The sequence below is a fragment of the Antechinus flavipes genome, chromosome 2 (assembly GCF_016432865.1).
Source record: "Antechinus flavipes isolate AdamAnt ecotype Samford, QLD, Australia chromosome 2, AdamAnt_v2, whole genome shotgun sequence".
Lineage (NCBI taxonomy): Eukaryota > Metazoa > Chordata > Mammalia > Dasyuromorphia > Dasyuridae > Antechinus > Antechinus flavipes.
In genome coordinates, this window is record NC_067399.1 from 540,900,791 (window position 1) to 540,914,780 (window position 13,990).

The window sequence follows — 13,990 nt, forward strand, 5'->3', positions numbered from 1 at the left end:
CAGTTCATTAATCACAACTGTTAGAGTCTAGTCATTTAAATATTTATAAATTCACCTAACTGTTAACATCTAGCCCACATCTTTTCACTTTATCCAGAGAAATGTTATGAGAAATTTTATCAGATTAAACTATGATTGTAACATTCCTTTGATCTAGTAGTCTACTAACTCAAACCTAAAAAAAGAAAGTTAACCTGTCATAATTTGCTTTTTGATCACATTGACTATTTGTCATCTCTACTTTTTAAATGCTCACAAACTTTTTCATAGTGTGCTTGTGGATTTTGTCAGTATTTGTGGTCAAACCCACTGGGTTATAATTTAAACATTCTACTTTCTTTCCCCTATATTAAAATTGGTATAATATTTACCTGTTTCCAGTTTTGTGGTACTTCTCTGACTTCCTGGGATTTTTTCACAGGTCACTTATAATGGCTCAGAAGTCATATCAGTTGATTTCTTTTGGTACTTAGGATAGCTAAAGATATTTTGCTTTGGGAAGTCACAAGGATGATGAATAGATCATGGAAGAGCCAACTGATAAGTTCTTTCCAGAAATAATAGTTTTGATTTGATAGTTTTTTTCAGAGCAAAAGTAGAAAGTAGGGGTAAAGGGATACTGCACAGTCTACTTGCTTGGCATTAGGGCAGATGGCAAGGAGATGATTAGGATGGGTGAAAGAATGAAATATGAAACATGGTCTGGAACTAGATAAATATAATGGACCATGTATGTTGTATTATTTGACTTATCAATCAGGATAACACTGGTCCAGGGCAATGGTTCCAAATGGAATGCATTGATTCAATTAGGGTATATTCTCATTAGGTTAAATGGTCTGGGGATAATTGCTACAGAATAGATGGCAAGCTGATGAATAGGGTAGGTGTTAGGTGGTAGTTCCAAGTCTAAGGAGTTGACATTTTATCTTGTAGTCAGTAGGATGCCAGTGGATGTTTTTGGAGAGATAGTAACTTGGTCAGTATTGTGTCTTTGAAAGATAATTGGAACATCTGAGAGAAAGGAAAGAAACATAAGAAGAAATAGGAAGCAAAGAGGGCAATTAGAGTTTTATTGACCAATTTAAACTGGGGTGTTAGTCTAGAGACCGAGTGTCAAGGCTGACTGAGGTTATATATAAACTTAGTATTTTGAAGGACAGTAGTGTCTTCAACAGAGCAAGGGAAATTTAGAGGAGGAATAGAATTATTGGAGAAAACAAGTTCCATTTTTGAATATGAAATCTGAGACTTGAGAAAACATGTGAATGGAGACTGTTATTACCCAATGGAACTGAGGTATAATTCATATAGATTTTCATGTCATTTGCATAATTGAATCTATAGCAGTTGATGAGATCTTTAATTCAATGAGTATTTATTTATTAAGTACACAGTATATGCAAAGCATTGCTGGGCACTAAGAGTAGTCTACCTACTTTCAAGGAATTTACATTATATTGAGGAAATAAAACGTACCCAACTTTCCAGTCAATTTTGTTCTTACCACCCCTCATAAAATGTACTTCATTCCTGACCTGTTCCTGAATTCTATCATTTGATTGTGATTATAGTCTAGAATACCAAATTCTGTATTCAGCCATCATCTTCTTGATTAATTGTTTCCTTCCTAAATCTGCTTTTTCCTTATTATGAAGCTCTTGATTTTAATCAGCAGGAATGATAGAAACACTACCTGTGATCCTGAGCTCTTTATTTTCTTGACCAGGATTTCCTTATACCTAGTGATCATTTTCAATTTCCTTCTGACAATATCATTTGTCTTTTATGTGAAGCACCAGAAGTAGCATGGTGTAGTGGAAAGAAGGCTGGATTCGGTCAAGAAGACTTGGATTCAAATCTTTGTTCTCACCTTTCACCCTTTGATAATTTTGAGCAAATCTCTTCTTTCTGAGCCTATTTTGTCATCTGTAAAATGAAGGCTTTAGACCAGAAAATTTCTAGCCTTCTTCCAGTTCTAAAACTGTGACCTTGTCAGTAGGTTGAACAGGATTCACCAAACTCTTGGTCACATAATTCTCTGGGAAGATACTGTGTCTTCATATCAGTTTTACATGTAGCCTCTTCAGTACTGCACAGGAGTAGGGTAGTCTTTATCACTTTTTGTCCTTTGACTATTACTAATTGACCTTTTTCCTGATTGCATCTATTATATCCATATCATTGTTTCTTGAAGTACAGAAAGTATTTGCTTATAAGAAAAAGCTATACTTAATCCAAGCACTAAGTTTCAAAAATTCACTAGTCTTTTTTTTTTTCCTTTTTCCTATTTGTCATCTCCTAAAATATTAGCACAGGTTAGGCTTTTTCTATCTTTTCAGGTTCCTTTTCATTTTTTTGAAGCATTCTTTCCATTCTTTTTAGAACTGCTGGATTTTCCATATTAATTGGAGGGTGAAGAGATGTTTCTCTACCCCTTTTCACCTTTCTCTTCTAGTAGGGAGAACAATATGCATATAAAACATACTGTGTTTTTAGCAGAGACAAAAATCAAGCCAAGGGCTTTGTAGGTTACTGAAATATTCCTTTTTTTTCTTCCATAATTGTAGGAACTAAGATTTTCTATTCTTCATTATTCTGATTAACCAACGTTTATTGCTAACTCTTCACAGTGAATGATAATAGTATTATAGGCAATTTTCTGCCCTGGGAATTGAGTCACTAGAGGCTTCTGAAAAAAGCTTTATCTGTAACATTCTCATCTTTTTCTTAGAGTTTTTTTCATCTTTCTTCACAATGTGTTACTACCTGACATAGCTGTTTTTTAAAGACTCTTTCAGTCATTGTAAATCATTTCCCTCACATTTCCATGCTGAGTCTCACAAAAACAGGCAACCTATCTTAAAGCATTGTGTCAAACGCGAAAGAAAAATTTTGATTGGGAAAATTACTATAATATAAAGTATATTTGAAACTTAGTTATAATGTTCTTCTAGAATTTGCAATACATTGAACAATATGTAAGAAATAAACTTTTAATAAGGTCACTTTATTATTTCCTTGACTAAAATTCACTTTAATGGAGTCTCAGTATTTTTACATATTTCCAGTTTAACTAGTTTAAAGATATTCATATCTATTTTGTGCCCCATGACACTAGTCAGTATAATTCCTAGCAAATATCTATTGAGAACTTAATATGGTTATGGAACTACAGAATGCTATAGTATGGATGTGCATAAGATAAAGACTTTTAAAATACCAGGTACCCAAAATCACCAATATGCATTTTTTTAATGTTGGCCTTCAAAATTTTTTTATACTTTGTTTTATATGTTACTACCATATGTTTTCTTTTTTTCCTTTTTCACACACAACAGGAGTATAACTTCTATCGAGTAAATATATTATTTTTGCTTTTAAATTTTAGAACTGGAGACAAGAAGAATATAGCCTGGAAGATACTTCCAAAGAAACCATGCAAAAATCTGATGAACACATTGAACAATTTGCACCAACAGCTAGCAAAATGTAAGTGGATAAGTTATGATAAATGAGATGAATTGGTTATTCTTTCCATTATCTTTTATGAGTTGAGTCTACTATGAAAAATTTTGCTTATCTTGCCCTTTAATAAATATTTTCCCCCAGTTTTGCATCGTAAGTATTATAGATAGAAATGTTCATATCTTAGGGATTAAAGCAAAATTTAGAGTAGAGAATGAAACAATAAATAAATTGGACATTTTTGCTCATACTTTTGCTATATTGAAAAGAATTATTGAATGATAAAACAGGAAGGAATCTTTTAAAATAATCTTTATTATTTTTCTTTTACTATGATACTGTGGGGGAAAAAAACAAGATCACCTTTCTAGACTTCACTTATAAGTAAAATAATAAGGTAGATAAAGGTATATATGAAAAAAATTTTTGAAGATTTGAGAAAATTTATTTCAAAATTATATTTGGGAATTATAGTTCCAGTGTATACTGTAAGAATTAAAACATATGCATCTTGCAGCTGCACTATGAAGCTTTAGACATTTAGAAAATAAATATTTGCCAAAAGTATAATTACATTAATCAGGATGAAAATTGATTTACCACATAGAGGGTTTCTGTAAAAGGAAGAGTATATTTATGTCCTAGAAATGTTCTAGATGGTGATAAAGAGATTAAACTATAGTTTCTTTGTTTGAGCCTCTGGTATTTCTGTGAGAGACTTCATTAAAAGCCATAAAGGAATACTGTGATTCATGTAAAATATAATATATATGGGAGTCAACATATGTATGAAAAAAGAAGTTGACCTCTAAAATCATCAAAGATAGAGACTAGAAAAAATTTACCAAAGATTAATAAGATAAACAAATGTCATTTTAATATAGCATTAGTAAGATATACCAAATAGAAGGTGAAAAAGAAAAAAACACACTTTAAAAATTTCATGATGTAGGCATCATGAAACTGACTCTTCAGCCAATGGAACTAGCTTTGAACTGTTAATTTGCTGGATATTATTGTGAAAAATATTTGCTATTATTATGAAGAAAATACCAATACTGTATTTCTTCACAGTACAACAAAGACCCAGAGAAGATGAATTAATGGATCTAGCAATGAATGACTATGACTTTAACTCAGGAAAGAGATTACATTTGATAGATATGGAAATCCAGGAGGCATTTTTAGGTTTCATGGCCTCCATATTAAAAGGTTACAGGTCATACTTAAGGCCTATAACACAAGCCCCATCAGAGACAGCCACAGATGCAAGTTCCCTTTTTGAGCTACAAGGTGAGTGATTCTATTTTACAACCTAATAATTTTGACCCTTTAACAAGTGAGTTATGTAAATTATTGGTTTTTTCAGTGTATACTTTTAACAATTCCATATTTAATTCACTTCTTTAAGATTAATTATTAAGGGACAGCTAGGTGTCACAGTATATAGAGAGTACCAGCCCTGAACTTCAAATCTGCCCTCAGATACTTAGCACTTCCTAGCTGTGTCACCCTGGGCAAGTCACTTAACCCCAATTGGCTCAGCCAAAAAAAAAAAAAAAAAAGATTAATTATTAAGAAATTGCACATATTTAACCTATATTGGATTCCTTACTGCCTAGAGGAGAGGAGAAGGGAGAAAAATTTGGAACACAAGGTTTTGCACAGGTGAATGCTGAAAACTTTCTTTGCATTTATTTGGAAAAATAAAATACTATTAAAAAAAGATTAATTCTTAAATTCTTAAATATTATAAGAAAAACAAATGCAATTGATTGCATACAGTTTAGTTTAAAAAACAAGCAAAAGAAATAATTTAAATAGAATGAGATATCTACATAATTTTTTGTGTTTAATGTTTAAAAGAAAAATTGTAAAAAATGCAGAAGTCTTTTGCTTTATAATTTAGACCTTTTTTTGGGTAGAACTGTAATTTCCTTGGCAAGGGGAACTCTCAGTGTGGAAATTTTTTATGTAAATCACAACTCATCTCTAAATTGTATTGTTAAGAGTTTCCCTGGGAGAGGATTCTGGGAAGAAGTTGGAGTAGGTCAGAAAATTTCAAGTTCTCCAGATTTCCTTCACAAACAGAACAAATTTGTGCCTCAGAATGAATATACACTGGTGAAAAATCATTATGATTTGGGGCAGAACAGGTATCCTCCTGGTATAATCCAAGAAGATCTGAATAAAGACCTCAGGCTGGAGATTAATGCAAAGTATAAAGATCTCCAGGCTAGCTCTGCAGAAACACCAAGTGGGCACCCCGGGACTGGCTGAGTTTGGCAGACTCCATAGGAACCCCAAAACTTTTACTTCCTGGATTGCATGAGGAGTCAGGGTCTAGATCCAGGAAGACTGAGGGAATCTCAGCTGATTGGAAATGCTAGGCTCAACTGTGTTACAAAGATGCAATCCTGGGTTAAAAAAAAAGAGAGAGAGAGAGAGAGACGCAGAGAATACAAGAAATACAGAGATACTAGAAAAGGAAATACAGAGTCTTAAAGATGAAAATAAATTTGAAAATTAGAATTGGGCAAGGGGAAGCCAGTGAATCTATAAGAATCTATAACAAACCAAGAAATAACAAAACAGACTATAAAGAATGAAAAATTAGAACAGAATGTCATATATCTTATAAGAAAAACAACAGATCTGGGGAATAGATCAAGAAAAGAAAATATAAGAACCTGAAAGCTATGATCAAAAAAAGAACCTTGACGTTATTATGCAAGAAATAATCCCAAGAAAATCATCCTGGAATGATAGAAGATGAAGGAAAAGTACAAATAGAAAAAAATCTACCAATTACTACCTCAAAGTGATCCTTTGTGGAATACACATAGGAATGTTATTGCCAAATTTTGAAACCCCCCAGATCAAAAAGAACATTTTGCAAGAAATAAGAAAAAAAATTCACATATACTGGAGCTACAATTAGAATTGTACAGGATTTATCAGTAGTCACAATAAAAGATCAAAGGTCTTGGAATAATATATAGTGGCAACCAAAAGAACTAGATCTGCAGTCAAAAATATCATCTTTAGCTAAATTATCTATAATATTAAATGAAAAAAAATTCAGCAAACTTGCAGATTTTCAGAACTTTCCTTTTTTTATTTTTTATTATAGCTTTTTATTTATAAAACATATGCATGGGTAATTTTTCAGCATTGACCCTTCCAAAACCTTCTGTTCCAACTTTTCCCTTCCTTCCCAACTTTTCCCTTCCTTCCCCTCACCCCCTCCCCTAGATGGCATGTAGACCAATACATGTTAAATATGTTAAAAGTATATGTTAAATGCAATATATGTTTACATATTTATATAATTACCTTGCTGCACAAGAAAAATTGGATTTAGAAATAAGGTAAAAATAACCTGAGAAGGAAAACAAAAAGGCAAACAGACAATAACAAAAGGAGTGGAAATACTATGTTGTAGTCCACACTCCTTTGCCATAGTTCTTTTGCTGGATAGCTGGTTCTCTTCATTATTGAACAAGTGGAACTGATTTGGTTCATCTCATTGTTGAAGAGAGCCACGTCCATCAGAATTGATCCTTATATAATATTGTTGATGAAGTGCATAATGATCTCCTGGTGTTGCTCATTTAGCTCAGCATCAGTTCGTGTAAGTCTCTCCAGGCCTTTCTGGAATCATCAGGTCATTTCTTACAGAACCTTCATAGACCACAATTTATTCAGTCCTTCTCCAATTGATGGGCATTCATTCAATTTCTAGTTCCTTGCCACTACAAAAAGGGCTGCCACAAACATTTTTGCACATGTGGGACCCTTTCCCTTCTTTAAGATCTCTTTGGGATGTAATCCCAATAGTTACACTGGGTTTGTATCATCAAAGTAACATCAAAGGGTATGCACAGCTTGATAACTTTTTGAGCATAGTTCCAAATTGCTCTCCAGAATGGTTGGATGCATTCACAACTCCACCAACAATGTATCAGTGTCCCAGTTTTTCTACATCCCCTCCAATAGTCATCATAATCTTTTCCTGTCATCCTAGCCAATCTGACAGGTGTGTAGTGGTATTTCAGAGTTGTCTTAATTTGCTTTTCTCTGATTAATAATGACTTGAAACATTTTTTCATATGCTTAGAAATTGTTTCAATTTCTTCATCTGAAAATTGTTCATATCCTTTTACCATTTATCAATTAGAGAATGGCTTGATTTCTTGTAAATTAGAGTCAATTCTCTATATATTTTCGAAATTAGGCCTTTATCAGAACCTTTTCTCAGTAGTAAATCCAACATATAAGAACCAATATCAAACATCAGTTTCGAAGAACTTAACATAAGTAAATTATTTATGTTTCTTACATGAAAATGCATACCATATATTTAAGATTGATATCAGTAATTGGGTTGCTCAAAAGAAATATTAGGGCAAAGTTGGCTATGATCTGACTCTTAAAAAGCAAAACCATCTTCAAAAAGGTTAAAATAGTTATACAAGCGAGGTGCAGAGGAAGAATAGGCACAGAGACATTGAAGGGATGAGAAAGATTCATAGTTCTGAAAACCTATGCAGCTATTATGTTTCAGAGCAAAACTTAAATACAAGCCTTCCTGACACCAAGACTGGCCCTTTGTCCACTATGCAACACTATATCTAGAGGGTATGTGTGAAAAATAAATTTTAAAGAATTAAAGTATTTCTCTTTTGAAAAAACAGCATATAGGAACCAAATAAAATAATTTGAGAATCTGAGTGATAATTTTTCCATTTCTTTATATTTAACTGTTTTATGTTCATAAATTGGAAGTATACAACCTACATTCTAATAGTTTATGTACTTGCTTAATAGGGTTCTTAAAAAGCCGGGACCGTTCCCATCAAAAATTCTACAACATGATGACCAAAACACAGATGTTTATTCGTTTCATTGAGGAATGTTCCTTTGTCAGTGACAAAGATGCAAGCCTTGCATTTTTTGATGATTGTGTAGACAAAGTAAGTAATACTGTTATAGAACCTTTCATCTACAGACGAGTTTTACTTTGGGTTGTAATAATGAATCTCATGAATTAAAAAAAAAAATGTCAGTATATGAAGTAACCCGTGCTTGAAATAAATGTAGTCATTGTGTTGGAACAATGTGTGCATTCTGGAAAAGAGGTTTCAACAAAGTTGATTTTAAAGCAAATTTATATAAGTCCATTTTGTAATTGACTTCCCATGATACAAATTCATTCTTATGAGAAAGTCCACTAACAAACTGAATTAAAACCTTTTACTCAATAATAATTTAAATAGTACTTGGTCCTGTGGCATATTATATCATAGTGGATAGGGTGCTGACAGTGTATGATAGCTTTCCACTGACATTAAGATTTCTTTCTTATTCTGGGAACTTCAGTTTCCTCATCTGTCATGAGGGGCTCTTGAATCAGATAACATTTAAAGACGCCTTCAGTTTTAAATAAGAGATCATATGAATTGTAAGAAATTTTATTTATTTTACAGGATTGTTGTGTGAATCAAATGAACCAATATATGTAATATTTGATTTGTAAAGTTTAAGGCATTATGTTAACTATCATTATTTCATTGACAAAAAATCTGGCTCTAAAAAGAATGTTCTCATTTAAACCATTCAAGAAAGATATCAGTAATGTATTTTAGTGCCATCATTTTTGTGTTATTTCCTTTTGTCTACCTTTCATTTGTTTATCATTTTCCATATTAGCACAGCTTCTCATTTTTGCAATACACATTCACATTTCAGTTGTACTTATGTTCTTATCAGACTGCCACACAATACACTTGTATATGCATTCATGATTGGATTGAATGATGTAATTTGGAATATTAACAACAGCTATATTAAATTGGAACATATTAAAAAAAAAAGATTCCTTTCCTTCCTTTAGCTCCATTCTGTCCTCTTCCATTACTTCACAATAATTATTTCATTTTGGGATATCCCTGATTAAAGCACTCAAGATTACCTATTCTTTTTTCATTTTTCTTTTTATTTGTAATAATTAACAGAATTATAATGCCAACTCTCACTTTCTCTGTTATTGAGTAATGCGATATACTGTTTCTTGTATTTTAACTGAGAATTCCTTAGATTCCACAACTTCTTAGATTAGAATTAAGAAGGACTTTAGAAATCATCTAGTTCAACCCCCTCATTTTACAAAATAAGAAACTGAGACCTAGAGTTGTAAAGTGATTTGCCCAAGATTGCATAGCTAATAACACAGCTGACTCCACTTTTCTTTCTACTGCAATTGTCAGTCTTAGGGCTTTGAATGAGATTCCAAAGTTTGAAATTCCTTTTTAAATAGAGAATGCTTATTGTATTATTTTGCCAAATCAATAATTCTTATACATTAGAAGGATAATTTAATGTTCATCATCTTTAAAAAATGAACAGAACTTTGGAATTTATTATTTTAGAACTTAACTGCTCTATTAATATTCAAAGATGACTGAAGTGGTAAATTGTATACCTATTGCCTCCAACACAATCTTTTATTACATTTAGTTGTAAGATAAATGGAACTATAGTTTGTGGGCTTATTTATGTAACTGTAAAATGAAGCTTTTTTGTCATACTATTTTGATGCATTTTTATGGTACAACTATAATGGTTTTTAATAGAAAAGGTCTGTAGACTTAATCTTAAATATAATCTATCTCTGTCCTATCTGTTGTAATCTATATCTGAAACATTTATAAAGATTACCTAAAGACACATTTCCATGAACAAGAGATTTATTAGAACTAACTATAATTGGTTCTGAAATGGAGAAAAGAAGGGGAACCTTGTTTTGTCTTGTTTTCTAATGGTTTATTTTTTAAAAGTTAGGATTGGAAGTATAATTAAAATACAAATACAGAGTATTTCAAAAGTCTTGGTATGTTTCATTAGCTTTAAATTGCACTAAAACTTTTGGGATATTGTGCCCTATAGGCTTCTTATAGTATTCTGTGAAGCTCATTTTGCATAATTAAAGCCTTATTTCAAACAGTTTTAAATTTATGAACACTAAACTTACATATGATATATACATATAAGCAGTTGACAACATCATTCAATGCCTCTGTTCCTCATGATGACAACTTTGGGAATAAGTGGATTTAAGAGAGGTACTTTCTTTTAGCTATAGAATTATGGAGAAGTATCTCTTCTTGTGAAGTAACAAGTTAGCAAGTAACTATTTCCCAAGTGTATCTCTACTACTCGAGTTAAAGTAGATGTGTTCCTACTATCTCTAGTTGGAAATCATTGAATTTTCCCATAATCATAATATGTCATTGAAATTGTTTGTTATGAGTTAAATGACTTTTGTGGGATGACCTAGAAATCTAATCATCAGATTTTCCTGTAAATCTTTTCTACAGAAACAAATGTGTTCTAGTTACATAGAGATGATGTTCCTGACTATTATCAATAACACCTTCACGTCGTTCTTTGTGAATAATGGCATGTATTTATGAGACACATTGTTAGATTTGCTTAGGGCTATAATCTATTACTTAAAACAGAATTTTCTTCTGAACCTCACAGGGAAGAAAAATAAACTGCAGTGTTATTGTTAATATGCTTCTTTAACTTTTAAGAAAACAGACCCATTTTTTAATACTTAGTAAAAGCATTCATTGTGGGGGTAGGAGTGGAGATAAATATGGTATTAGGGGCAGTAGTAGTAACAGTAGCAGTGATGGTGGTAGTAGTAGTAGTAGCAATAGAAGCAGCAATAATAATACTAGCAGTATTCACTGTTACTCAGCACAAAGAATAATATCCTACAGTTCCATTTTGGGTTTGGTCCTGTAGATATTTTGATTATAAATGCTATATTTCAGCTAACATTAGATATTCTATTCATCCATGTTATAATGTCATGGCTAAAATAATTCTCATATTCTAGGAAACACAAGGCTTGCCATCTTGCTAAGATGATATTGCTAAGACATTATGATCTGGGATGTTAATGTACTATATAATTAATGCATTAGTTGACTAGGATTTCATGAAAGTAAGTCACCTGCTGTTCACCCAACAGAAATTAATGCAGAAGATTATTGGAGTGATTGCTTGATGACTGTTCAACCTCAGAAGTCTCAAAAATTCTTTTTAAAAATACATATTAATATTCATATAGATTTTTAAAACTGAAAAATGGCTTAAATTATAATTTTAATTCTAGAGTGAAAAAAAGATTACTTATATAGTATGAGATAAAATTTTATTTAAACTTTCCAGTAGCTCTCTTTCAAGTAGCTCTCTTTCAAGTATAATTATAACTCATCAAGTTATGGAAAGAGTTTTTCATTACAAATCTAAATCGTTTTGTTTATATTATAAAGAAATTTAAGTGACCAAATTCTTATCTTCCCCTTTCCCCTTCTCTTTTCTTTCTCTATAAGATCTTTGTGATATACCTAGAGTCTAGTTGTAAATTTTTCTCATTTCATACTATCTCTTGATATTATAAAGAGAAAATGACTAATTTAAAAGAGATTTTGTGGGGAAGGGATGAATAGGAAAACTAATCACCTGTCATGAGGTAAATATTTCAATCACAACTCTTGAATATAATCTACTAAATTTTAGAGAAACTAATGTCAGTGTCAGTGGAGGGAGTATAATGACCATTAAAACTTCGACCTTGAAGTGTTAAGCAGAAGCAATTAAGTAGTACTACTGGTGTCATCTGAACTTGACAGCATTTCCCTCCTTGAAACAGTCAAACTCATGCATATGAGTCTTCTCATCCCTTGATGCTTCAAAGTGTCGTTCCTGTGCCTCTATAGGGGTTCACCTAGTGTTCTAGATCTTTAACATTATAAGAGTATTTGTGGAATCCAAAAGTTATCAAGTCCTTGTTTCTTACTATATAACTAACTCTTTTCCTTTTTCGGTATGCATCTCTTTCATGATAACTTTTCCTCTTTTTGCCCACTATGCCTCTCCATCACCCTTTGACTGACCTGAAATTTTGATTCTTTATAGATTGTAATATTTCAAGATTCACAGTCACATATTATTATTGGAAGATGTCAGTAAAATTTCATTTATGACTCCTTTTAAAAAGCAATTTAGAGTTATAATTTTGATACTTTTTATTTCTTTTTTTTAAAGTACCCTAAGCATCTCTAAAGAACATTTTCAAGGCAGATATAAATCTTATGGATATGTGGAGAACATAAAAATAACTTTGAAAACTAATTTAATTTTATCCTGATATGGACATTGAATTTTTTTTCTCTTTCTATGACAGAAACAGATGTCATTATGCTTTACAGAAGACAGAAATGTTCAGGCATGCCTTGGATATATTTCATGTTTATTTTTAATTTTAAAATCAGATATAAAATTTTTATTGGGCAGTGTTGCGAATTTGCAAAGGCAAATAAATACTTGTTGAAAAATAATGCTGAACTTAACCCTACAGCATATAGTTTTGGTAATTGAAGTATTGTTGAGAATTAACCTGTCTCCAGGATAGGACAATCAGTCAGTAAAGAAGCATGATTAAAGTTCATATAATCTGGCTTGATTGCCCTTGACTCTGGTCTTTTTTCTGGGAATTCCCCCTAATCCTGATTCCGGAACCAGCTAGGTAGGCAGTAATTCATTTCAACTCAACCAGCCCCTAGTGTATACAAGTCATTGTCCTGTCTTGAAAACAGAAAGGCAGTACAAGCCCTTGGTCTCAAGGAGGTAGTACCTAAGCTGAGCTTTGAAGGAAGATCAGATTTTCTTGAGATGGAGCTAGAGAAAGAGAACATTGATTGGGAACAAGGGAAAGGGATTATATCCACAGAGGGGACATCTTATTGGAAGGCAAAGGTTGGGAGAAGGAATTCAGTCACTCTTTTTGACTAAATATGGTTTATAAATAGGAGTAAGTAAAGTGAAATCATGCTCAAAAGGTAGCTAAGAGCCAGATAGTAAAGTACCATAAATGCCAAGATAAAAAGTTTGTATTTTATCCGTTGTTGTTTGTTCTCCATTCTCAAAGAGGACAATAGCATCAAGAAAGCAATGCCATATCATACAAGTGAGTTGGATTTAAATGAGGGAAGGCTGTGCTTCTCCTCCAGTCTCACTTTCTCCTCCAGAACCATCTGGGTCCAGTGACAAGTTATAGAACAAGATGATTGGAGATGGCCCTGGATGAACTTCATAAGCTAAAGTTTCTAACAAGTCTAACTAAGGCTTAAGGCTGGGTAAGAAATTAAATAGAGAACAGCCTTTTTTACCTAGTTTATACATACATATATGCATACATACCAATCTGGGATGGGAAGACCCTCAGGGTTTCTGGTCAGAAAAATTGCTATTTACACTCACTCTGAGCCATCAGGGCCTACACAGTAACCAATTGAAACTTGACTTAGGACCTTTTGTGGGCCAATCAGTGAGATCTCGAATGATTAGAGTATAAGGCATGGTCATTAAGAAAGAAATCTTGCCAAGATATCTTGGGAGATTTCAGGATTAAGAGAGAGGAAGGAAGGAAGAAGGAAGAAAAAAG

The 13,990-nt window shown here is 32.3% G+C and overlaps 1 protein-coding gene across 6 annotated transcripts in view; it reads left to right on the top strand.

Annotated features, from left to right (window-relative positions):
- The window catches only part of DENND4A (DENN domain containing 4A), a 131,401-nt gene that overhangs the window by 82,703 nt on the left and 34,708 nt on the right, over positions 1 to 13,990 (top strand). For all 6 annotated transcript variants that reach the window (XM_051980828.1, XM_051980829.1, XM_051980831.1 and 3 more), the window contains exons 13-15: positions 3,392 to 3,492; positions 4,543 to 4,761; positions 8,299 to 8,444. In XM_051980828.1, the coding sequence (XP_051836788.1) occupies positions 3,392 to 3,492; positions 4,543 to 4,761; positions 8,299 to 8,444 (466 nt within the window). The remainder of the gene's footprint in view (positions 1 to 3,391; positions 3,493 to 4,542; positions 4,762 to 8,298; positions 8,445 to 13,990) is intronic.